Below are 24013 nucleotides of genomic sequence, written 5' to 3'. Positions count from 1 at the left end.
AAAAGCAACATCTGACTGTGGTGTTTCTAGACCCTATTATCCCTCTGTCAAATGTCCACATGAGCAGGGTACAATTTTTGTCTATATTGATGATAATTTTTGAAGGCTTTACAAACTGTCTTCATAGTGAAATGCTAGAAACAAATGAAATTGAAAAGCATATTTTTACAGCTTTGGAAATCTTACTTAAATCAGTGTAATGAGACGCACTCAGTAAAATGTAATTATTCTCACTTCTCCATGTGTCAAAGAAATCAGCAGTATGGTTAGGGAGGGGAGGGTTACAGTGAGCTTGTTATTTTTATACAGAGCCAGATACTGCTCGTGTGTAGTAAATTGTAAATAGTAGATAATGCAGTTTTTATGTGTATTAAATACCCTGCCAGAATTAACAGGGTTGTTACTTCATTAAGGGTTTCAAAGAGGGCATAAACGTCAAAAGCAGGGCTTGAATGTTTAAATCACTGGACCGTTTCCACCCTCCACCTCTCGTGTCGCAGCTCTGGGACCGGCAGCTTCTGCCGCTGCTATTTCGAGGAGGGCACAGTTCCTCCGAATTTTCAGAATGATAATGAAAGAGCCCGTGTGAGACACCAAAATAAGGCTTTTGACTCATACTTCTGGGTGCAGTGGAAAATGAAGGCGGTTGATTCTGCCGCAAGGAAGAGGTGATGAATCAGTCCCTTATAAGTAGGGCTTGCGTTTCCTTGTCTGTCATTTATGTTTGAATGGTGTGCAGAGGTGAAAGAGAGAGGAGATGACAGAAGACCTGGTTAGTCTGATATTAAACCCAGTAACTCAGTTTAACTCTCAGCGACCTTCCACTTCTTTTCAGTTTTTCATGCCACACAAGTATGGATTTGTCATTGGCCTCTTCAGCACAGGAGACAGATAACAGACCATGAGAATAAAATTCATCAGTCCACAGAATATCTTGAGGTTCCATCCTGAGCACTGGGTTGGGGGGTCTGTTACATCTTTGAGCTCATTGTTCCAATGGTTAATTATCACTGCTGTAAAAATGTGTGCCCCTCTCTTGCCAGGGGCTCTAGTTGCATGTTTCTCCACCAGAGTAGGGTTTGTCAGAAAGACCAAGACACATGATCATAGAAATAGTAATAATAATACAGAGGATGAGAAGGTGTTGGAGGGAAAGTTAGTGGATGTGAGGATGTGACCCCCCCCCCCCTCCCCCCCCGCCCCAACGGTGCTGTAGGGAATGTGTGACTTCAACCTCAGCTGTAGTACTTGTGTTCATAGCATAACCCCCATGCTCAAGTATTTGCAGGATCAGGTTTTATGTGTAAGTACTGGAGTGTAGTTCAGTGGTATGTTGGATGGTGTTCAGAGATTGCTGAAAACAGTGCATTAAATAGCACTTTGAATTGCAAAGTGCTGGTTCAGTTTTGTCTGTGAGAATGATAACACTTATTATCTGATTGTTCCCTGTGCAAATCTCACCTCAGGAAAAATTAAATTATGTTTGAATTCAGCTAAAGCAAAGTATATCATTATTTTCTTTCGTTATTAAAAGGGATTTTTACTGTTTGTTTGTTAAAACTGAAGCAGCTGCCATGTTAGAGCCTTAGATGATTTAAAAGCAAATACAGAGGTAGAGCCATTTACAGTACAATTGGCTTGTTTAATGTGATTTAATTCCTCTTGTTGGCTTCGTCATATTACCAAATTATGTTTTCAGCTCCCCTCCCCTTTTTAATTCTTTCTTCTTTTTGTTATCAGCAGAATTGAAGCTGCTTATCAGTAACCACGACAACCAGGATAAATACTTGTTTTAAAGCTGATGCACATTCAACCTGAATGGTCCGCATGACCCAGAACATTCAAGAGGACAGGCAGCATGTGCTCCCTTGTACAATCAATCTCCCCCTTCCCCCAATCTCCATCTGCTTTAGAAAGCTAATAGGGCAGTTTAGAAACCTTTTATATCAGAGTGGTTTTCTGTAGCCATCCATGGCTGTTTGGACATGGGCTGGCCCATGCTTGAGTCCTGAGGAGTAAGAGAAGGAAATTTTGGGAGGCAGGGAGGGGATTTCACAGCCACATCCGCAGTGTCAGCTTGCTTTTCTGGGGTTCCTCCAGCTGCTGTCACAGCAGTCACCTGCCTTGGGCATGAGGGTGAACTGCTTCCTTAAAAACCTTTCTGAAGGGGGAGATAATCCCGGCTGGGCAGCAGCTGAATAGAATGAAGGAGTCACTGGAAGTGTGTGAGACAGGGAAGATGGTTGTGGTAAGAGAGAAGCCTCAGCACAGAGCCACCTGATCCATGCCCCCCCATCTCTGGGGGAGGCAGGCAGGCTGGCTGGGGTGACCAGAGATAGTTACTTCCCTTTTGAGGAAATTTAGGGATCTCCCACTTACCCAGAAATTTCCCAACAAGAATTTCTGCCTGGCCTCTTTGCTCTCTCCCTTGCACTCTAAATTGCTTGATGCTGTAGAATAAATCCTTTAAGCTCTCTCTGTCTCAGTTTCTCTCTCTGTGTAATGGGGATAATAATTTTTACTCATCTCCATAAAGCAGTTTGAGGCCTGTGGATGGAAGGGTTATATAAAAGCTGGAAATGATGAGTGTCAGTCACTCTTCTTTTGAGTCTAGAAACACCTCATAAGGTTTATGAGGCACTTCCTAATGTGCAGAAGGATCCTGGGAGTGCAAGGTTGGAGCTGCAGTTATGAGGAGCTGAATATAGGATTAGGGTCTGAAAAGGATGTGGAATATCTGGTTGGAAACTTTTCCATATTAAACTTCTTTTGTCTTCTTCAAAAATTGGATTTAGGATTTGAATTTCAAGTGATTTAGTGAGATAAATATTATAGAATATTTTATTATATGGACATACTGTCAGTCATTGCTCAAGATACTTGGATCTGTCCCCGTTAAGTAGGAGTAGAACAACTCTGATCCAAATAGCTGAGTGAAAAATATTTTTCAACCACGTGCTTTAAAAAAAAAGAAAAAAAGACGGCAACATCTAATACTTATTTAATGACTGTATTACTGTTCAGTTGAACAGTAGTTTCAATCTCCAGTAGATTTGTAAGTATTCTCTTTCTTTCAAATGTTAAACTAAGCTTAGGAATTCTTTGAAAGGCTGATGCTCTGCTGGCACTGTGACAGAAAACAGAGGGCTGGGGAAGTGGCATGAAATTCTGAGAAATAGCTCTGTCTCCTTAAAAGAGGAGAAATATCTGACACATGCAGAAAGGCTGTACATTTTATTCTCACTATTGGCAGAAATGACTTTTGCCTTTTGATCAATTTAAAAGCAGAATCAGGCAGGCAAACGTCCATGTCAGAATTACAGGCAACTTGTTAACACCATCATTATCTGGTAAACATAAATGTAATCACTGTGTTTGTATCCTGCAACACATTGCCTTTGTTCTTGATTGCATTAGCATTCAAATAGAGGGGGGTTCTCAAAGCAAGGATGAGTAGCACGAGTCCTGCCGACAAAGAGGTATCCCTGTTGTGTCAATAATTTACCCAAATTTATTTAAAACCAAAACCACAGATTTCCTGTCCCATCTCATGTGGCTAAATCATTACTTACTGTATTTGCATTTATCTGTGAGAGAAATACCATTCTTAGATTAATATTTTTAGGTCTTTTGATTAATTAGCCAGCTGAGGCACACTGAGTGTCTTTACTAGTGTGAATAAAGACCATGGGAATGAAAAAGCAGAGTGGATTGGAAGAGCTGTGTTTGAGAAATCTTTCCTAACCACTGGAGAGAGGGTGGATCGCTGTGCTAGAGCATGCCTTGTGACCATGATGAGCTACCTGAACTCCTCAGCCTTTGCTCCTAGTCCACAGCAGATTCCTGCTGTGGGGCGTGGATTCCTGCTGTGGTTCTTAGCCTTGTGTCTGTGCAAAGGATTCAGTGTGAGAAGTGGTCAGGCAGGAGCCAGGCATGATCCTCCCATGAAGGTTATTTCACTGGGAGAGCTGTCCTTGCCCTCACAGGAATCCCCAGAGGTGCAGGTGATGATGACTGTCATTGCTGCTTGGCCACCTGCAGTTACCTTGGAAGTTTGGAGGGGTTTGGCAAGTTATAGCTGGACTATGATATGAGAAGGTGTTCTCATTGCATCACTCCTCTTAAAGATTCCTCTTAAAGATTTTGAGGTCATAAAGACCCAGTTTCTTATTCCTCTTTGTAGTTATTCCTTCATTGTTCTGCTGTTTCTGTTGCTTTTGGACCTTTTGATAGATTCAGGGTTTTTTGGTAGTTGTATGATAAGTTCATTTCCATCTGCTGAAAACTGTGCTCTCTTTCTTTGGGTTTTTATTAGAACAGGCAGCTCTGATATATGTAGAGCCTGTCTGACCTGCAGATACTGGTTTTGAAGGGTGAGCTACACATCTTTGCTTCATCTACACTTGTGTTCTCATGCCTGTACTGCAGAAAGTCATTGCCAGAGTAGAACAAGAGAAGGAGAACTAGATGTTAACAGCTGGAGGGTGTTGGAAGGTGAGTGAACACACTGCCCTGCAATAGTCAGGAGACCACCTCCCATCACAGAAGTCAGAGCTGTGTTCATTCAGCACCTCACCAGTCCCTCAGACACCCAGGTGCATCCTTCATTACCTCTGTATCCGCTGCATATTGATGATAATGGTCAAAGCCGTGCATAGAAGCAATGATAAGCTAATTGTGATATGTGAATCCTCTGGGAGACCCCCTTAGTAACAGAGGGTTATGAAAGAAGGCAGAGGAGCGAGGGCACTGTGTGGGAGAGGAGCCTGATGGACAGAACCCTGCAACTTCCTTCATTTTCTCTCTGTATTCCAGAGAGCTCCCTTGCTCAATTTGCTACCCACACACCAAAGCATTGTCCCATTTTATCTGGTTCCCCTGGTACTTCCATTGCTTATCTTACGAAGATCTCTGTCAACATTTATCAAAACAAATGGCAAGCCTGGGACCTTTTAAGTAGTTTTTTTAGTTAATAAAACCAATCTTCTACTTCTGTTATGTTAAAAGTACATTATCTTTTTATTACAAACTCTCTACCGCTCTGTCTGTTTTCCTTCTTGGCAATTTCATGACTGCTCCAGTTGATTGCTGTATGGAGAATTACAAAATCATTAAGGGTGGGGTTTTACCAGCTGACTTACAGTACAAGCCATTTCTCAAAATAACCACAACAGTGCAATACTGATGTGTAATTTACGTCACAGTATGTTTTTATGAAATAGTTTGTGGGTTATTCATTTAGATCTAGAACTGAATATCTCTTCTTTTGCTTTTTAATCAAGCCTGCTGCTTTTTTTTTTTAACTTTTTAATATTTTCCACTCTGAGGCTTGGCTTGCCTCCAACTTACCAGCTACATGGAAAAGGAAAAAATTGATTTTTTTTTTCTTTTTCTCCTTTGCCTGCAGTTTAACTGCAAGTTTTGTTTGCCCTTTGATGTATACATTTGTGTTAACTGCCTCAGAAGAAATGGTAGATGTGTGGTATAATATATTGTACAAAGGTAGAGCAGAGAATTGATAAGAGATGTAAAAGTTTGCAATCTCAAACCATACCAAGCAAGTGTTTCTGTTTAGCCTCCTGTGCTGGTATATTTCCTTTTTAAAAATTACTTTCTGTATAATGTCTTGTAATTAGAACAGGAAATCATTGAGTAACTGTAAGAAGAAAAACAGCACTTAAACTGGAAAAAAATTTACCTTCTGAGGAATTATATTTAGCTTTTTTTTCCCCTTTTTTTTTTCTTCCCTTCACATTACTGAGTTGTTAATGATAGTAACAGATGTACAGACCCTTATCTGTATCATTGTTCTGCTTGTGTTTTCACAGAGGGGAGGGGGGCATTGGCCCGAAAAAGTAATTTTCAGTAATGCAAAAAATGAATGGACAGAAAATGGGAAAAGCCTAATTACAAAAAATATTCTGTGTCACAACAGAGTAGCAATTAAATTGAAACTTCAATATAATTATCAATAACAGTCGAGCCTGGAAGGGTGCCAGGCATGTAAAGTTGGTACTCAGCCTTTATGTGGTTGCTAGGAGGACGGCAAAAAGTATAAAGCTTAGAGAAAGGAATGTCTAATGTAATAAAGTAACAGAAGGTAGCATAAATCATTGTGAGAGCAGTTCATATTGACATTATTTTACTTAAATTGGGTCGAAACTAGACATTTAGTCTTACAAGAGGCACAAATTCATGTTTCTTCTGCAAGAATAATGTGCTTTCTGGGAAGAAGTGGAGTGTGCTTTCATAGCACCAGCCTCATACATATTTGGAATCTTTTAAGCAAAAATCTTAAAATGTTTGTTTCTGTTGGCATCCAAATGCATTTGCACTAATACGATTAAAAGAACTAAAGGGCAAAATACTTGGCAGCTTTTTCAGTTGAGGTAATTAGGTACAGGAAGGAACATGCATAGTTTTTCCATCAAGCTCTATAAAATCCTGGTGTGAAGGTCTTTTTAAAGAGAAATAATGCTTACTGATGTTGAGGGTAGATTATGGCAGTTAGCAATAACATTATAGGCTGATGTTTCTGAAACAAGCAAACAAAAAGCATGTTACAGGGTTTTTTTTCTCTGCTCTCTCTGTAAATAGTTCTGGCTCTAGTTGGATTTGTTAGGAATTCGTCCTTTTAACAGGCTTTTTTTTTTTTTTCTTTTAGGGCTTTTAATTGTCTTGCCTTACATATTAAAAATGGTTGTGCTGATTTGAAAAGTCAGTTCTTGCATAGATTCATTGTGTTTGGCATTTCATGCATCTCTTACTTACAAAGACAACTTGAAGAACATGTAATCCAACATAAATGCCAGGCTGTGCCAAATCCCAGCTCTCTTTACCCCTGACAAAGGGAACTGTTGGATTATATCTCTGCAGATATAGGCAGTGCTTGGAAGGCAGGGGTGGAACTTTGCTTCCTAATTACAGTTTCTCTGTTTTCAGCCCTGAAATATGAAAATAAATGAAAAGTTGATGTTGGAGGATGTTATTAAACCACACAATTATGATATAAGCATAGGATTAGAGTAATTTCGGTTGAGCCTCACAAGCAGAATACTGTAGGTATTATCTTTTACCATGTTCTGTCTGTGGAATCTGAAATGAAACTCAGAAAATACAGCATCTTGGTTTCCTAATATCTCAATTGTATGTTTATAGAAGTCATGTTGTTTTTCTTAATTTTAATGGAATGTGATCTACATTTTGAGCTTCTCTTCTCCTAAGAGTAAACTCTTTCTGATCGTATTTCTGAAAAAGACTTGCAAAATTCACTAAGTCCACCGTTAAATGGCATGTGTAAGATTTTGATAAAAGCAAATAATAGTTCGTCTTCGGGCTTGCATTTTATTAGGGATTGGTCTGCTTTGATTTCTCTTTTCTCATGTGGGCGTGGTTGAGGAGAAAAATCTTTGTTCCAGGAACACTGTGTTTGTCTTTCACTAAGCAAATTTTCAGTTTATTCAGCCTTTGTTCATTCTTTGATGTATCTATTGAACCTGGAATAAAAAAGGAAAGGCAACAAATGCATCTCAAAGTACTCATTGGAATTGCACAAGCATGTATGAAAGTGATCCTGTAAAAATTACTTGGTTTTAATTTATGCCAGGGGGGTTGAGTTAAGTCGTCAGTTGTCAGGGGTACAAAGTTTGTGTAATTCTGCTCAGGGACTTGCAGCACATTTGTCTAGAAACTAATGGTTTACTACAAAGGCACGTGGGACATACATTTATATACACCCTGTTTAAAAAGCTGACCACATCCTGGCATGAGAAAAGTGCTGTCAGATCGACAGATTCAGCTCAGCACTATCTGCACAAAGGTATAAAGTAGTAATAACTGTCAGGCAGGCGTACGTGCAACTCTCGAAGGAGTTAAAGGACGGATCATGTGCTTCTTAATTCCTAGAACAGTTTTCCTGATCTGATTTTTAGAGTTTCCTAATAAAGAAGAGAGAGCCTTATTCCCAGGAGCAATTGGCTCAATCGTGCTGTTGTGTAGGCTTATGGGATACTTGTTGAAACAAAGAAAAGCATGACCACATCCTTGTTGGCCAAAAGAGGTTTTAGGGCCATCAATTTTATTTTCTTAAAAAATGCCAGTGCTGTTTACCAAAATGTATTACCCTTACTTCAATTTTTTCTTTTTTTTTTTTTTTCTTTTTAACACAAACAGTTTTATCTCCTCACCTATGTCAGGATAGTGGTGAGAGTTCTGAGTTTTTAAAAGTGATGGCTTTCAGGAGCTGTGCTAGTAAAGACAGTGCCTTGCAAGTCTGTCTGTCATGCTGATTTTTTTTTTTACAGCATTGCATTCCTCTGCAGTGATGACATTCTAGGTGATATATCTGCTTCCAGAGACTTCTTAAAATTTAGCCTTTTATGTGTCAACATTTTCATTGCCTCACTTGAATCTAGATGAGTGGTGCCATCATATTTAGTTGGAGAGAACTGATCTGACTTTTCTTTCAATGTCTGAAGTGATTTTTACTTTAGGAGTAAGAATTATTTCAGTATTGGTAATGGGATTAAATAGTAGACCTTTTGTCTCTGGCAGAAGAAATAGCTGAGTTATTCAGTAATCAGAGTAGAACAGAAAATGTAAAATGAGTGCTGTTGCTGTGTCCTCATTGGCATGCCTGGAAAGCCATGTTCAGTTAGGTACCTGAGGAGATAAATGAGCATAAAAAAGAAGTTATGTTGAGTACTGGCTGCATACCTGCAGATGAGTAATTTCTCATGTTTGTATCCCTAGTTGAGGTTTTTTTTCCTCTTAGGTTTCCTTCTGGTTATATGATGACACTTGATTGTGTTATTTCAAAATCTGCCACCTTCATATGTGATATCATCTAAACCATGGAGGAATGGAAAGCTCTGAGGTCTAGATTACTTTATATTTTGAGCCCAGCAGCACAAGCTGTTTGAAAATTCATTTGCTTGTTGTGCTCTGTAGGAGTTTTATTTTAACTGCTGTATTTGCAGTTAATGTGAAAAAAGTTGCTTCCACCTCTTGGGGTTTAGCAACAATGACCAGGTTGGGTCAGCCCACCTCCCTGGCCCAGAGGTCCTTTGGTAGTTGCCAGTATCAGGGACTTCAAAGGAGAGGTAATAGCTGTATGCTCTGCATGTGTATTATTGTTTTTAAAAGACGTTAACTGATGTAAACATGAGTGTAGTAAAGCTGTATGGGGAACTGAGTAAAAATTACAGATTATATTTCTATTGAAGCAGCCAAATTGGCAAAGTATGGAGAACACTTTGATTAAGGCCCTTGGCCAACTTCAGCAGAGCAGTGTTTTCTTGCTCATCCAGGTAGTCCTTGTGAGTAAGTGTGGAAAAACTGAACAGAAAGGCAGAAAATAATCTATTTTAATAAACTTTCTTTAAATTACTGGTTTTTAACCTTTCTTTCCAGACCCACTGTGCTATAAAAGTTGTGTCTTGAGAAAAGATGAACTTACTTCAGAAAATGGAGTTTTTCTGAAATACTTGAGGTACAGCTCTTGTTTTATATTTTTCTGATATACTAAGAATATTTTTTTCTGTTCTTCCAGGTGAGGATGATGAAGATTCAAACCTTTTAATTCTCAGCTACCCACAGTACTGTCGCTACCGTTCCATGTTAAAGCGCATCCAGGACAAGCCCTCGTCAATACTGACAGACCAGTTCGTTTTAGCCCTTGGAGGCATTGCAGTAACAAGCAAGAACCCCCAAATCTTCTATTGTCGGGATACATTTGATCATCCTACCCTAATAGAAAATGAAAGTATATGCGATGAGTTTGGTAAGTCCCATTACAGCTATTTTCTTTTTCTCACAAGACATTTTTCTTCTTTTAAGTATCCACTGATTTCCAAAGGGAAGATGTGATTCCTTTGAAGTGAACCATGATTTATGATAACCATATTTATGATTGAAATGATCAGTACCAAATATGCTCTTTCTTCTCTAAGACTGAAGGCTTTTGGCCACTGGTGATCTCAGTATTGCAACTTGAGTTCACAATCATAGATAATGTTATAGGGTGGAGTGTAGCACAGTGACTGGGTCTGAGTGGAACAATACCTTGCCTGGGTTTGAAGTTCATCTACCTTAACCATTCACCTCTAGCCTGTCTTCCAGAAGCATTACAGTGTGTGTTAGTTTTTTGAAGTCATTGTTGGTGCAGTATGCTAAAAGATGCAAAACAGGAGGGAGTCCTGGCACACCCCATTGCTGTTGCAGAGCACTTGTCAGCTGTGCTCCCCAGGCCCTGTAAGAGTGTCAGCTGTAGCTGGTGTGTTCCTGGTCATCTTGGAATGTGGGCTTGTTCAACATGGGCTTTGCCACTGCTAGGAGCTTGGTTTCATGAGTGCAGAGATACTTATGGGAGGTGACCTCTTAATTCAAGAGGCATAGAGAATACTCTGCAGCTCTAAAGGAGTATGCAGCTCCTTACAGCTGCGGAAAAGGACTGCAAGATTTGACAACCAGGTAGTTTCATACAGGGTTTTTTTTGGTGTCAGATCATCCCAGCTACAGCAGGTGTGCTTTGAATATGTGGCAGAATGCATGTTGTGTAGACACCCAGTAATGGGTCCAGTGTCGTTTCTTTAGCACTGTACAGAATTAAGTTTTATGCCCCATATCACCAGATGGATGAGTTCTGTGGCTCATGCTTGCAAAGTCTGCATGGTGCTGAGTACACCTTTGCTTGTAAGACCCCCCATCTCTGCAAGGAAGCTCCTGTAGTCTCTTAGAGAAAAAAAGTCTGTTGATGCCCTTAAACATTTAATAATGAGATTGAGAGGGAATGTTTCTGATGGGAGAGTCATCTGCCTGTTTTTCTGAACTGGAACACACTGGCTTTGAGCTTGGTGCCCAGCTCAGGCATTGTTGTGACAGCAGAAAAGCCCTGACTCATGTGATGGCTTTGGGGTATTTTGTAAGGTAGTGCTGCTCTGCTGCTCTGCCACTCCATTCCCAAAAGGCAGAGGAGATCCCTCCTCACGTGGTGTTGTCACTGGAGCACATGACTGCTGAGAGTAGTTTTAGTTTTGTGCTGTCAAGATTTTTCAGAATCTGGCCCAAACTGTCAAGTCTGCTCACACTCACACAAAACATTGCAGGTTTTGAATGAACCATGAATAAAAGTGTTGGTTGCTCTTAGGGGATGGGGGTGGTGAAAAAAATGAATTAAATGCCCTGGAAGTTTGGTCCAATGACACAATAGTATCGTGTTGGTTTTTATTTACTCTGAGCTCAAGCTCAGAATATAAAGTTCAGTTGTAATTGACTCTCCTTTTTATGTGAGAAAGGTTATTTTAGGCTTGAAGGCGTTTGATGAGCCTACCATCTGCTTTCTGTGGAGTATTTTATTCAGGGTCATTCCTTGATTACAGGTTTGTTGAAATAGTTGGATCCATAATGCAAGTGTATCATGGAATATTAGTAATAGATGAATCAAAGAGATGTGGAATGATGCAGAAACTACGCTTAGTGAACCATAGCAAGTGCTTTGTTCAGCGTCTGAAAGCAAACTATGCCATTCTCTTGACCTTTGCGAGGCAATTATCTCATTATCAACCAGAGCCACAGAAATCTTAGCCATAGAAATTAATAATGTGTATTTAAAATTTAGTTTGGTTTAAGAAGCAGATTTTTTTTTAAATCCCTATTGAAAAAAGAAAAGAACCACCAAAAAAAAACCCCAAAAACACAGTTTGAAAGTATTTATTATGAAAGTAATGATGTAAAACTTGCAAGCCCTGCTGTTTAAAGAAGGAAAAACTGGCCAGTGTGTGGTTTCATATCTGCATTGCGAAATGTATGGTGTCAATTATGCTACCTTTGTTGAAGACAGCAGGCAAAGTACTAGTTTATCCTTTTCTTTGCTGGCAGGACAATAAAATGTACAACGCTTCATTATACAAACAGTTTACATTGATACCATGTAGATTGAGGTCACATGGGGAAGGTGATGACTGCTGAGCCTAAACAGAGGCAGGGTGGTACAGTAGATAAATAGATTACTCTAAGGCACTGGTATTTATCAGTCAAATCTGAGGGGATACCAGATTAAAAAAATGGTGACTAAAATTCTGAAAAGGTGTCTATAAGGAGACCCAGACACATGTAGTTTGAAGGTTTTGTCCCTCTCTTACTGTGCAAATGAAATAAGCGTGCAGAAGGAACAAGACAGGAGTGTGCACTTCACTGTTTTTACCTTAAATTCTCCCAGCTCTAAAGCAAATGCAAAATTTGGGAAATACGTTCCACTGATGTCTTTATGGGGGAAGCACTGGAGCACTGGTTTCCAATGTGGATGCCAAATCTTCTTCAGAAGCATTGCTTTTGAGGCACGTTTTACACATTCTCTGTATGTTGGAGTATTTTGCAACAGCTACAGCATATCACAAATGAGACACAGAAACACCTTTACAAAGAACCCCCAGCATGTAAGCTATTGTCCTTGTTAGGTAGTTTTAATAGACCAAAATGTTTTTCCTGGAAATATTCTCTCTACTTTCATTATAAGTTTATAACAAAAAAAATTTGTTGAGCTCTGACTTGTTCTCATACTCCTTGCCTATTTTCCCCTCTTTTGTAGAGTTTAACAAAAATAAATAAAGCTGGAAATGAGGAAGAAGAATTAAGTTTTGTTGCCAATAAATATTGTTTTGGTGTGGGACTTTTTGAAGCAGATGTTTGTAGATGCTGCCACAGGTATGACTGGGAGGGATGCAGCAAGGCTTTGGGCAGTCCTTGTGTGCATGTTCTGTGTTTCCATAGAGCCTCTGTGAGGCTCAGGCTGTGCTAAGCTTCCCCTCCAGCTCCAGCCACAGGTGTTCCCAACACCACAGCTGCCTGTGCTTGCCTCTACCCTGTGTGCCCACTGCTGCATGGCATGTGCCCAGGTGCTCTGGACAGGAATATTTAGGATCTGTTTTCTTGCGCGGTCCTCTTGTATTTCTCCTCTGGTTGGTTCAGTGTGCCACAGCATCCCACCTAGGAGGCTGCTGGAGGAGCAGGCTGCTGAGGAATGGGCTCAGCAGCTGGAAGCCTCAAACATTTGCATGTCTTTCTTTGCAGCCTGCCACAGAAGGACTTGCTCTACATTTACAGAGGAAAGACTGCTGTGAGTGGGAAGCTTCCTGCTCCCATTCTTGTTGATATAACCACTGATTAGTTAATCCAACTGCCTTGGAGGGTTCCCCTCCAGAATGCAAATAGGCTCAAGAGCTTGCTTCTGTTCAGAAAGCAGAAGACATAAACCATGCTTGGATATCTTGATAGCCCACGTTCCTGGCTATGACTGCAGTCCAACTGCACACGTATCCCTCTCCTGAAATAAGAGCAATTAGAGGTCCTCACCAGCGTGAAGCAGTCCAGGTGGATAATGAAATGAACATGAGCAATGAAAAGGAACAATTCATTTCTCTTCAACTCAAGACATTTTTCAAAACCTTTTTCATTTATCAGCCTCTGGGGTTACTGTTACTGAATAACTTTCATAAATGCATATCATTTACTGGCATCTGCTGTGCGGTCATATGTGCTGGAGGAGAGAAGGAATGAAAAAATTAGGTTTCTAATAATTTTCATTACAGACCAAAGGGATCTAGCTGGAGGCAAAGCTGCCTGTGAGTGTTCAGAAGGTGTATCTGAAGGTCACTGGGCATAAATCAGTGTGCACTTGTTGCTAGAGCAGCACATGTCCTCTGTGTTTGCTTGTCCAAAAAAGGTGACTTCAGTTGCCAGGCTTGTGCCAGCTCTATGGTTTGGAGTGGCTTCTAGGGCTCATCAATGAGCCAGGATCTTTCTGTGATCCAGCTGTGGTCTGGGTGATTGTGAGTTTCAGCTCCATCAGCTTCGCCAGGTGAAAATTTCAGAACCATTTTTCATAGTTCTTTAGTAGATAAATGTTATAAATCCTGTCTGCTAAAGATGAATCCAAAGGCTATCTTTCATTGTGTGAGGATGGGCTTGCTTTTTCTATAAACAGGAGTGTGAGAGAAAACAGAATACCTTATTTCTTCTCAATTTTCAAAATCTGTTTGGTAAATTTTAAATCATTCTGGATTATTTTTACAGCATGCTGGGTCCAATATGCCGTTTAACAATGTGCTTGGTCCCTGGAGTACTCAAAACACATGTTCAAGCCCAATAGAAGGTTTTGGGTTTGCATGTAAAACCCAATTTTTTAATGAAACATTTGATACCAAAATGTGAGAGAACTACAACCTACTGTGGTATAAGTACAATTTTTTCTCTGAAAAATTAACCATCTTCATTTGGCCGTAACATGAGCAATGCAGAGGGAAACTGCTCATTGAAAAAAATCCATGTGCAAAAGGGTGTTGCAGGTCCCTCTTATCTCCTCCCCATCCCCCAAACCAAACTTAACAATATATTGCTTGCTAGGGGAAAAGTTATCTGCATTAAAATGCAAACCTCACAACCTTCAGCAGCTCATCTCTCCCTGTAAAACAATGGCGAAGGCAGTTGGTCTCACTTCCAGGCCTGGCAGGGAGTGGTTGGGAATGAGGGGTGACTTACCAGTCCTCCCAGCTGCTGGAGTTCCTGAGCCAACAATTTCAGAAAGCCTTACCCTCCCTGTCATTGGCCAGGGGAGCCATGGAAGAGCAGCATTATGAAGAAGAAAGGACTTTTTAGGGACGGATCATGTGCCAGAAAAATTCTGTAGCCTGAAAGCTGGTCACTCCAGGGTATGGAGTGGTAACATTACTCTTGGTATAGCTGAAATTTGGTCTTTGCTCTCATTATGCATCTTAGTTTACAGAAGTTTGTGACTCACAGATAAAATCAGTTGTTTGGGGGAAAAACATAACAAAATAAAACTTTGGCAGGGAATGAGTCTTTAAAACAAACAAAAAAAAGGACGGAAGAATGTTTTCAGTCTAAATGAAATACAGTTTTCCTGTTGGTGACTTATTTTATTTGTGTGAGTCAAAGTTGGCTTTTCTTTTTAAACTAGCTCCAGTACAAAAATTGTATTTGAGCTGACTGGGTGTTTTTTTAAAGTTTTTCAGCTGATGTAAAGTATCAGCATTATTGCTGTTGTCTGTTTTGGCTACCTGCAGGATAATTTATAGCAGTGAAATTCAGAAAAACCTGAAATTTCTATATAGATGCTTTGGGCTTCTTTGTTTTAATGCAGATGTGATGTTAGAGTGGGATAGGTGTTAGTGGTCCTCTGCAAAGACTGGAACGTTTAAAACATTTAGAACAGCAACAGGAGGAGTATGGAGAATTTTATTAACATGGATGCTGGGAGCTCCTTAGATGGAGCTTTACAGTGGCATCTCCAACAGTCTGAAAAATATGCAAATTTTTTCCAAGGTCTTGGGCAGGGTGGCTTAGCTAAATATTTCAAATTTTAGGTCTCTCAAAACAAAAACAGGACATAGCTGGAGGGGAAGTAGTGATTAATGCATAATAGTGCTATATATAATATAGATAAATGTACATTTCCTCTTCCCTCCCACCCCACCTCTGCAAACACAAGCTTTTAGCTTGAGAAAGTGAATCTGGAAATGTTCTGGATTCTGGTCAGATTTCTTTCTTATTTTGTTAATTCAACTGTAGAGCAAGATATTAATGATCCCCAGATGTTGTTTATAATGATTGATTTTTCAGTTGTGAAAAAATATTTGGAGGGGTTTTTTTAAACAATTGATATTTTCTAGCGTGCTCTGCCGCATTTGAATAAAATGTCTGAAGGCAGAGCTGTTTATGTGCCCAACATAATTGCTTCTGTTAAGTGATTTCTTCATTCTTAACATTTTTAGCTCTAATTGCTTTTTCCCCATACAGCTAAAAATAAATATTTGCAAGTTTTGCATTCTGTCACTCATTGAAATGCATAAAATATTTGTATACTCAAAGTAAAAAGGCACTGATAAGGGGTCACATTCTGCCTTCCTTAGTGGCGTAAATCCAGCATAACTCTATGCACTTCTGAGGCTGTTACTCAAGATTTTCACCAGTTAACCAAAGACAGAATCTCACCCAATGTTAACAGCAAACTGTTAAGTGAACATAAGTAATATGTAGTAAAGTAAGATAAAATACCTTCCTCTGCAAGAACTTCAATGGAAACAAATGCTGTTAGCTTCCACCCCTTTCTGTCTTTTTAGTGCATTTTCACTAGCAAGCATAGTTGTAACCAGGATAAATAGTAAGATAGATTAGTTTTCACTATATAATCAAAACTCCTTGATGGAGAACACTGATTTTTATTTGGGATGCGTGTTCCTGCTGCCCTCAGGAAGGCCGCAGATGCTGAGTGGAAGGGCAGGTACTGCTTGAAAAGCTGCTTCTGCACATTCCCTCAGTGTCCCAGAACTACAGTGAATTTTTTAGCTTAGTGACTATGTGATGCTATTGTGGGGTTTACATGTTTTACCAGACAAAAGTTCAGCAGAGAATTGATGTGTAGTTCCAGCAAATGAGGGTTTGCAAGCGAGCTCTTCTTCTGTGCCTGATAAATGTAACCCATAGCGTGTGTTTTGTCATCTCCTACACATGCATCCTCTTTATTAGTGTCCATTCAATAAATGATTGTAGATGTTCATTACTAATTCCTTTTTTATAAGATTTCCCCTTGATGGCTGTTTTTACAATTCAGCTATCAACATCATGTTTTGTGATCGTGGCAAAAAGTAAGATGGGCTGTGTTGTATTTGTGAGCCATGTCCATCATAGTCTGGAGCCATCTCTTTTGCCTCATATGCCTTCATTAGCACATCCTTGTTTGACCGTTCCCCTGGTTTCTGTGCCTCCCTTGGACCGGCAGGCCTGCTCAGACTCTGGAGCTGTCTCAGAACTCTGGGCCCACTGGCAACCCAAGCCTTGTGAGCAGCATCCCTGAGGTGCTGGGTCTCAGCAGTGGCAGTGAGCAAGGGAAACCTTTATGGCCAGGGAAGGGCCCCCATTCCTGTACAATGGAAAAGTGGAGTGGTTTGTGTCAGAATATGGTCACATTCTTCTGATTAAACCCACTCAAAAAAGACAACATTGTAATATTTTCCAATGACTGTTTATCATGAATTACGTCAGCCTTAGTTTAAATTGCTATTATTTCTCCTTAATGCTTCTTGGTGCCTGCATAATTTACAGCATTGGCAGCTGCGGGACTATGAAATAACCTTTCACAACCACTATACAATAGTAAAGAACATGAAGTTTTTGTTGTTAATTATTATGGGACTCCTTTAACTTTTTTACAAAGTGACATTAAATATTGTTGAGGTATTTACGGTTAAAGCTACTTTTACGTGGATCTATTTTCTTTCTGGCTAGTTCTTAACTAAAGCAGTCATTTGTGGTTATTATGCCTAGGGAAATATTATGTCAGAACTGGTTTAACAGTATTATTATGTATCCCATGTCATATATTACATGTCAGCACTTGAGGCTGTCTTTCAATAAAAACAAATGCAATTTTAGCTAATGGTCTTTTAGGTATAGACCATTTGTAAACTTACCTTAGTTCATTTGAAGGTACACTAAAACTAAAAAGCTTTGTTCTCTGAGAGTGCACTCGGGTAATTTCATTTTGGCTTGAGATGGAATTTCCAAAATATTTATCATTATTTCAATCAGAGGGTGCTGCCTCTAAAAAGCAAATAGTTTCCCAATAGCGAGGTTAATGTACACATTTTAAGGAGCTGTAACTGTTACTCATTACTTTGTTTACTTTTCCCCCCTTTGGAGCTCACGCTTCCCAGGTTCCCTACTGGTCAGGCTGATAGGAGTATCCCAGGCAACTAAGCCACCTAATGATGATACTTCACTGTGCTGCTTAAATGAATAGCTTATACCTTCTGCATAATCCGTGGGTGAAGGGGGAGAGAAATCAGAGGTTGAAGGTGAGTTTTAGGTTTCCTTGAAGTTGCATTTCAAATTTGGAAACTGCAAACTTACGCAAAGTAAACTTCGAATTAATGTGTCATTCCCCTTGGTTCCAAATACTATGCATATTTTCCAGTACTTACTTATTTAAAGCAAGAAATGAAGCATATAGGGCGTGCCAGAAAGTTTACACAAAGAATGAAAACACATAAATGACTCATGAGAACTTTTTCTGTGGTTCTTTTTTGTTGTTGTTGTTCTTTATGTGTAATTATTTAATTACTGGTAGGCAAATAAAAGGAAAAGAAAAAAAATCATGATTTCTCTCTCTCTCCTCCAAATCTATGCTTGAGCACTATAAAAATGATCAAAGCCTCTATTTGTCTCTAGTTGCATTTTCCTCCATGGGATTGCTGGTTTTGGTGACTCTGTTGTAAGAAACTGAAACTGCTGGACAAAAAAAATCAGTTTCTGTCCTCCTTTAAATACTTGGACTAAGGAAGTAAAGATGCAAGCATGAAACTGGAAAAGCAAGCAAAGAGCGGGGTGAGGATTTTGTGTGTTGCTAAGGTGAAATTTAATAAGGGGAACATAAAACGGAGCTAAACTTGCCTGGATGCCATGAGATTTTTTTAATATTAGGCAGCATGCTTGATTTCCCTGGAAGTGAGTGAGCATTCTGAATTTAGAGTTGTTTGGCAGGGGGAGGGGGTGTTTCGTTCTCTTTTTCAATCAAAGGCATTTCACAAGCCGATTGCATGTGAAAGGGGAATCTATCATTATGTAAGAATGTAACAAACTTTTCCCTTTAATGAATGAATATTAGGTATTTCAGGAGCCCATAAAAGATGGTAAAAGAGAGAGACAGAGCTGACGTCTGAGAGATTTTAATAAAGATTGAAGTTAGTAGTGAAAAGGTCAAAGTGCCATTTGTTGAGCCCCTGCTTCTGGCATGGTTTCAAAGCTCGCAGTGCTGACTGGGGGGCTGTGATGTGTGTTAATGAACAGTTGTGGCACTTAACTGAGATCATGGGTTGGTCACATGAATATATATAAAAGATATGAGTGAACATTTTCCCCCTTTTTGCAGCAGTTTGGCTTTTGGAAGGACTAAACAATTAAAAGAAATGTTTGAAATGCTTGAACACCACATTAAGTCCCCTAGTCTGTAAGGAAAATGAGCTATGAATAATAGAATACTGCTCTAGTTAAATATAGTTATTCAGAATTGTTTTTAGCCACAGATGTTATGCCATTTTAGAAACTTAGACTAAATAATGTCAGATCTTGTTTGCTTTTTTAGTATGTTATTCATTTATTGGGAAATTCAAAATTTAAAACAGCTGGGAAAGGGTTTGGTGTTCACTAAGTAATCTCTAAAATGTGTACATTTCAGACTTACTCTTACAGGGCTGTTTAGAAATAACTGAATTGTATATTATAGTTATAAAGTTCTGTAAACATGCTCTACCATGTAGATGACAGGGAAACATGAAATGGGAAAATGAGATCATTTTGAAGCCAAATTTTGTGTATTACAGACTTGATAAAACAGCAAATGGCCTTCTCAATTTAAATAGTTTGTAACTTTCCAGGAACATTCGTGGATGTTATGAACAGTAGGTCTAAAATAGCAGCAGAAAATAATGTTCGTTCTCCTTTAATTCTCCCTTTGATGTTTATGTCAAAACGAAGGAGTTAATTTATCTAAGAGTTTCACTGCATGAGTTGGACTGTACAAAACCAATCATGTAGAAATAATAGACTACCATTGGAAGTGCTGTACTATTGCAGTTTTAATAGCTCTTCAGTTCTGCTCAACAATTAGTCCATACATTTTATAGCTGTGTATTTAAGAAACTGGCAAACTCAGCAAAATCACAGTAACTGGGAGATGATGCAATGTGGAGAGAAATCAGAGTAAGAAAATTAATTGAAAAATAATGTTTTGTTCAGGTTTGGGTTTGTTTTCTTTTAAAATTTTAAACACTGCAGTAGTAATTGCTGGTGGGTGAGACTTCTGCAGAATGTAAATTCCACGTGGCTGGGATTTTGTGAATTTGCTTTTAAATCAAATTGCAAAAGAGGCAAAATAGGTCATTAAAATTCTTGCTATAGTTTTCTCTCTCTGAAATCAAGTGAGGGCATTGAGGGGGATCCAGAGTAGGGCTTTTTCCTCTCTATTGACAATAGTGCTGTTTAAGTTCTCATTATCTGTCAGCATCTTTGTAAACCTGATCAAATGGATCACAGGCAATTAGTTTATCATTTACACAAATAGCTTAAGAGACCTCAGCAATCACTTTTTGCATGTGTCTATAGCCAGTGGATGCTGGTAGTTTCTTCCTAGGACCTTGTTTTTATATATGTCCTGAAAGTGAAGGCAAATCTTAATAAAAGAAGTCGTGTGGATTTTTTGTGTAGGTTTATCACTGGCAATTATGACTTTTTTGTGAATTTTTTTAGTTGATATATTGTCCATGATGGGCCAAAGGTGAGGGAAGTGGTGATAGTTTACATTTCAGCTGAAGTTTGGGCCTCAGATACAGGTCTGTCTTGGTCTTCTAGTGATCTGGCAGCATCTCCATATGCTTCAGGGCTGTTGGGTTGGTCTTAATGGCATAAATTACTTGGGGTAATGCTAGATAACCAATTGACTGGAGTAAGAGAGCAGACCTGCTTCTTGGATTAATAAGCAGGGAACAGAGAGAAAAAATAGAGAGGTGTTAATACTCCTGCCTCTAATGCTAGAGGAAATCATTATCAACCCCCTAAGAGCTACCATTTTTGGTTAGTCAGTCAAATGATGATAGCTTGCTGCAGAAAGGGTGGTACAATTTCATGGAATAACTGCACTACTAATACTCAAGTGTATTATTCTGAACTATGGGCTTGTAGAGGAACATGGAAGAGCAGGAAGTGTTTTAGAAGAAAGGTTTTTCCCTACTTTTACCTTTGTACCTGATTCTGATTCCTTTCAGTATATTCATATACTGGACAGGGTTAAGGAAGGGCCCAAAAAGCAGTTCATGGACAGAAGACTTGCTTCTAAGTGAAAGACTAAAGAATGTTGCTCCAGTTAGTGCACATGGGAGAAGACTAAGAAGGGGCCCAATCATTCTGTTAGTACTTCATGGGAGACCTGTGGCAGTAGAGGTCTCTGTAATTTGGCAGACACATAGCAAGACCCCATGCTTCAAAGTGGAAGCAGATAAATTAATGGTGAAATGAAGGCACAATTACGTAGCAGCGAGGGGTAATTAACCATGGTAACAACTTAACTAGGAGTAGCATAGATTCTTTTTTACTTGAATCCTTTAACTCAAGACTGCTTTGTAAAAGACAGGACCCTTACTCAAAGAAGAGATACTGTAGTCCAGTACTCTTCATCCAGTAGTCATTCAGCTGTATAGCCACTATCTGCAGAAGGTAAACAAGGTGCTAATATCCTCCTAATTCCTTCTGGACTCAAAAACTGTAACTTCATTAATATATGTAATTTATAGCATCCAGGCCAGTAAAGGCTAGACTGTGCTAGATCTTGTGTCTATTATACAATAAAACAAACCTTCAAAAATTTGCTTGCACTCTTAATTAAACAAGGCAGAGCTTTGTGTCTGTTCTGTGGACAGGAGAATGAGGAACAGGATTATGGAGGAAATGTGTTGTGTTAGGAGCTAAACATCAATGTCTTCACTGATCCACTCAGGGGGCTGTTAACAGCCTACATCATCTTTGTTCTCCTTCCCTGGCTCCATCCACCATGCGCAGTTGCCTGCCGCAGAGTATTGGTCAGGCAGTGTGCTCCTCTGCTCTCCTTTCAGGAGATCAGCTCCGGGAAGAGTTTTAGGTCCATTTGAGGCCACTTTTAGTAACTCCTGTAAAGGGCTCTCCTCAGGTGAAGAATGGAAAACTTAACTCAGTAACGTGTCATTTAAATGTGTGGCAACACACTGCAAGATCATCTGCAGATTTAGACTTCCTGAGTCTTCCCCGATGGGTCCTTCACAAACATCTCTTAAGGTCACCTTAACTTAGCAATAGCTTTAAAGAGATGTTAATTAAAAAGAAGGTGTTAGAAACAAACGGATAGTAGAAGAGAATGAATTTATTTGAAATTAGCAGTTTCAGGTCACAGAAGGGGTAAGAGAATATGTGAAAACGCTAATGGTGATCATCCTGCTCACATAAGTGATATTCACAGACACTGCTGCTGCTTCAACGGAGAGGTGTGGTGCGATCTTCCAGCTCTGTCATCACCCTCCTGTGTTTCCCTCTGGATTTGCAACTGTAATGGAAGTTGAACTCCCAGTGTAAAACAGCTGTTTGCTGTGGGGTGGCATGTTTACTTTGAGTAGGTGTTGATGATTCTACTTCTCACTTCCCTGATTAAATAAGTCCCTTCACCTTCAAGTCTTACAAACCTCAGCTGAACTGTGATGAGCTAAGCCTGTGTCCCATTACGAACTTTCACAGAGGTAGAGCACAATTTTGCAAAATGGAAAAGGTTGTTCCCAGGGTCCTGAGCAGCTCTTAGCTCAGAATACCATGTTTAAAATTAGCAGTATAGTTGCCCTCTTTCTTTTATAGCATCCCGATTTTGCAATGAACCATAATCGTTGTACTCATTTGCCAAAAAAGATGGTTCTTCAGGGGGTTTTCGGTGCTGGTTGTTTTGCAAGGCAGCCTGTAATTAAGATGAATATGTGTACATTGTGAATGTTTAGTTATGGTAGAGATGGTTTTTTTTATAAAACAACCCCCCCTAAAAATTACCTAGCTGCAAATCCTTGCAGTTGCTTAGTTTAGAAGTTTAAGTCAATTTATGGAAGTCTGTGTTTACTGTCTTTAGAGCTTGATCATGACATTGGAATGTATTTTGGAAAAAAAGACCCTATAAAATGAAATCCACATTTATGGGTAAGAAGCGCAGAGCACTTAGGATCAGCAGTGAGACTACAGCATCTCTTTGAAGTGTAGCAAAGAGGAGTAGTTGCTGGTGCCATGTTTGGTTTAGAAGGTACTGAATTGATACACTCCCTACCTTACAACACTGTAACAGCAGCTGGACCCAACACAATTAATTTCATGAAAATGTGGACTGTGATATCCCAATGACAGCAGTCAGAAGATAAAACTAGATCTGAAGCACTTAATTTAAAATAAAACTTTATAATAAAGCCAGGTCTGCTGAGATGCTGCTTTTGTGCTGCGCTGCATGTGAGTAATCTGAGTGACTCATCTGGCCTCTGACATACTGAAATCTTCAACATTCCCAGCCACGAGTGTTGCCCTTCATAAAAGAAATATCCTATTTTTGGTATGGCAATGTCCTCAGTTTTAAAGAATTTTCCTCTTTTAAAGTGCTCATACAATTAATGCCTCATGCATGTATTCAACAATAGTTGCCTAGCAACCATCAGAAATATTCGGGAGAGCAAAGGCAGCCAAGATGAATGAGCAGTAACATCAGCTCCCATTTCAGGTGAGCTGGAGAAGGCATCAGGGCTGTCCTGGCTGGGTCTAAGCGTGCAGAGCCATGAAAATCAGACAGTCCCAAAGTAGCAAACACAAGCTCCAATTGGCACATCAGTCAAAGGCAGAGATGAGGTGGGGCATGCAGCCAGAAGCAGTTGCAGGAGGCTGCAGTTGGATGGACTTTTGCAGGTTCAGAAGCTTTAACCAAAGCGAGGTAGCAATGGTTAAATAGGTTACAGGAAGTCAACAAACACTCCTTAGTGGCTGAAGAGAGTTTTGCCACCTTGTCTTGCATTCCTGCAGCTAGAGAATGCATGAGGTTCCTGCTTTCTTTGGTAGGAACATTTGGCCATGGGTCTGAGCTCCAGGCAAACCCCTTGGTTGGCTCCACCCCTTCATTGCCCCTGGTTGCCACTTATGGCTGCATTTTAATTCTGGCGTAACTTTTACCTCACACAAAGTTATCTCATTCTACTGAGTCAAGTCCTTCATACCTTTTTTTAGCCCTTGAAGATGCCATTTAAATGAAATGGAAATCTTTTCCACAGTAACAGCCCACAGCTGCTATTTGTCTGTTTGGATTTTGGTCTTTTTCCTTTCTTTCTTCTTTTTTTTTTTTTTTTCATCAAGAAGGTTGAAATTAAGTGCTTGGTCTAGGATTGGAAGATTGGTTTTTATCATG

The 24013-nt window shown here is 39.6% G+C and overlaps 1 protein-coding gene across 5 annotated transcripts in view; it reads left to right on the top strand.

Annotated features, from left to right (window-relative positions):
- Positions 1–24013, top strand: part of ARID5B (AT-rich interaction domain 5B) — a 151733-nt gene that overhangs the window by 75808 nt on the left and 51912 nt on the right. For all 5 annotated transcript variants that reach the window (XM_071438620.1, XM_071438618.1, XM_071438619.1 and 2 more), the window contains one exon: positions 9551–9781. In XM_071438620.1, the coding sequence (XP_071294721.1) occupies positions 9551–9781 (231 nt within the window). The remainder of the gene's footprint in view (positions 1–9550; positions 9782–24013) is intronic.

The sequence above is a fragment of the Agelaius tricolor genome, unplaced genomic scaffold (genome assembly GCF_023055355.1).
Source record: "Agelaius tricolor isolate 1412-34295 unplaced genomic scaffold, bAgeTri1.0.p SCAF_13, whole genome shotgun sequence".
Taxonomy (NCBI): Eukaryota; Metazoa; Chordata; class Aves; order Passeriformes; family Icteridae; genus Agelaius; species Agelaius tricolor.
This window is presented reverse-complemented; position numbering and strand designations above follow the sequence as displayed.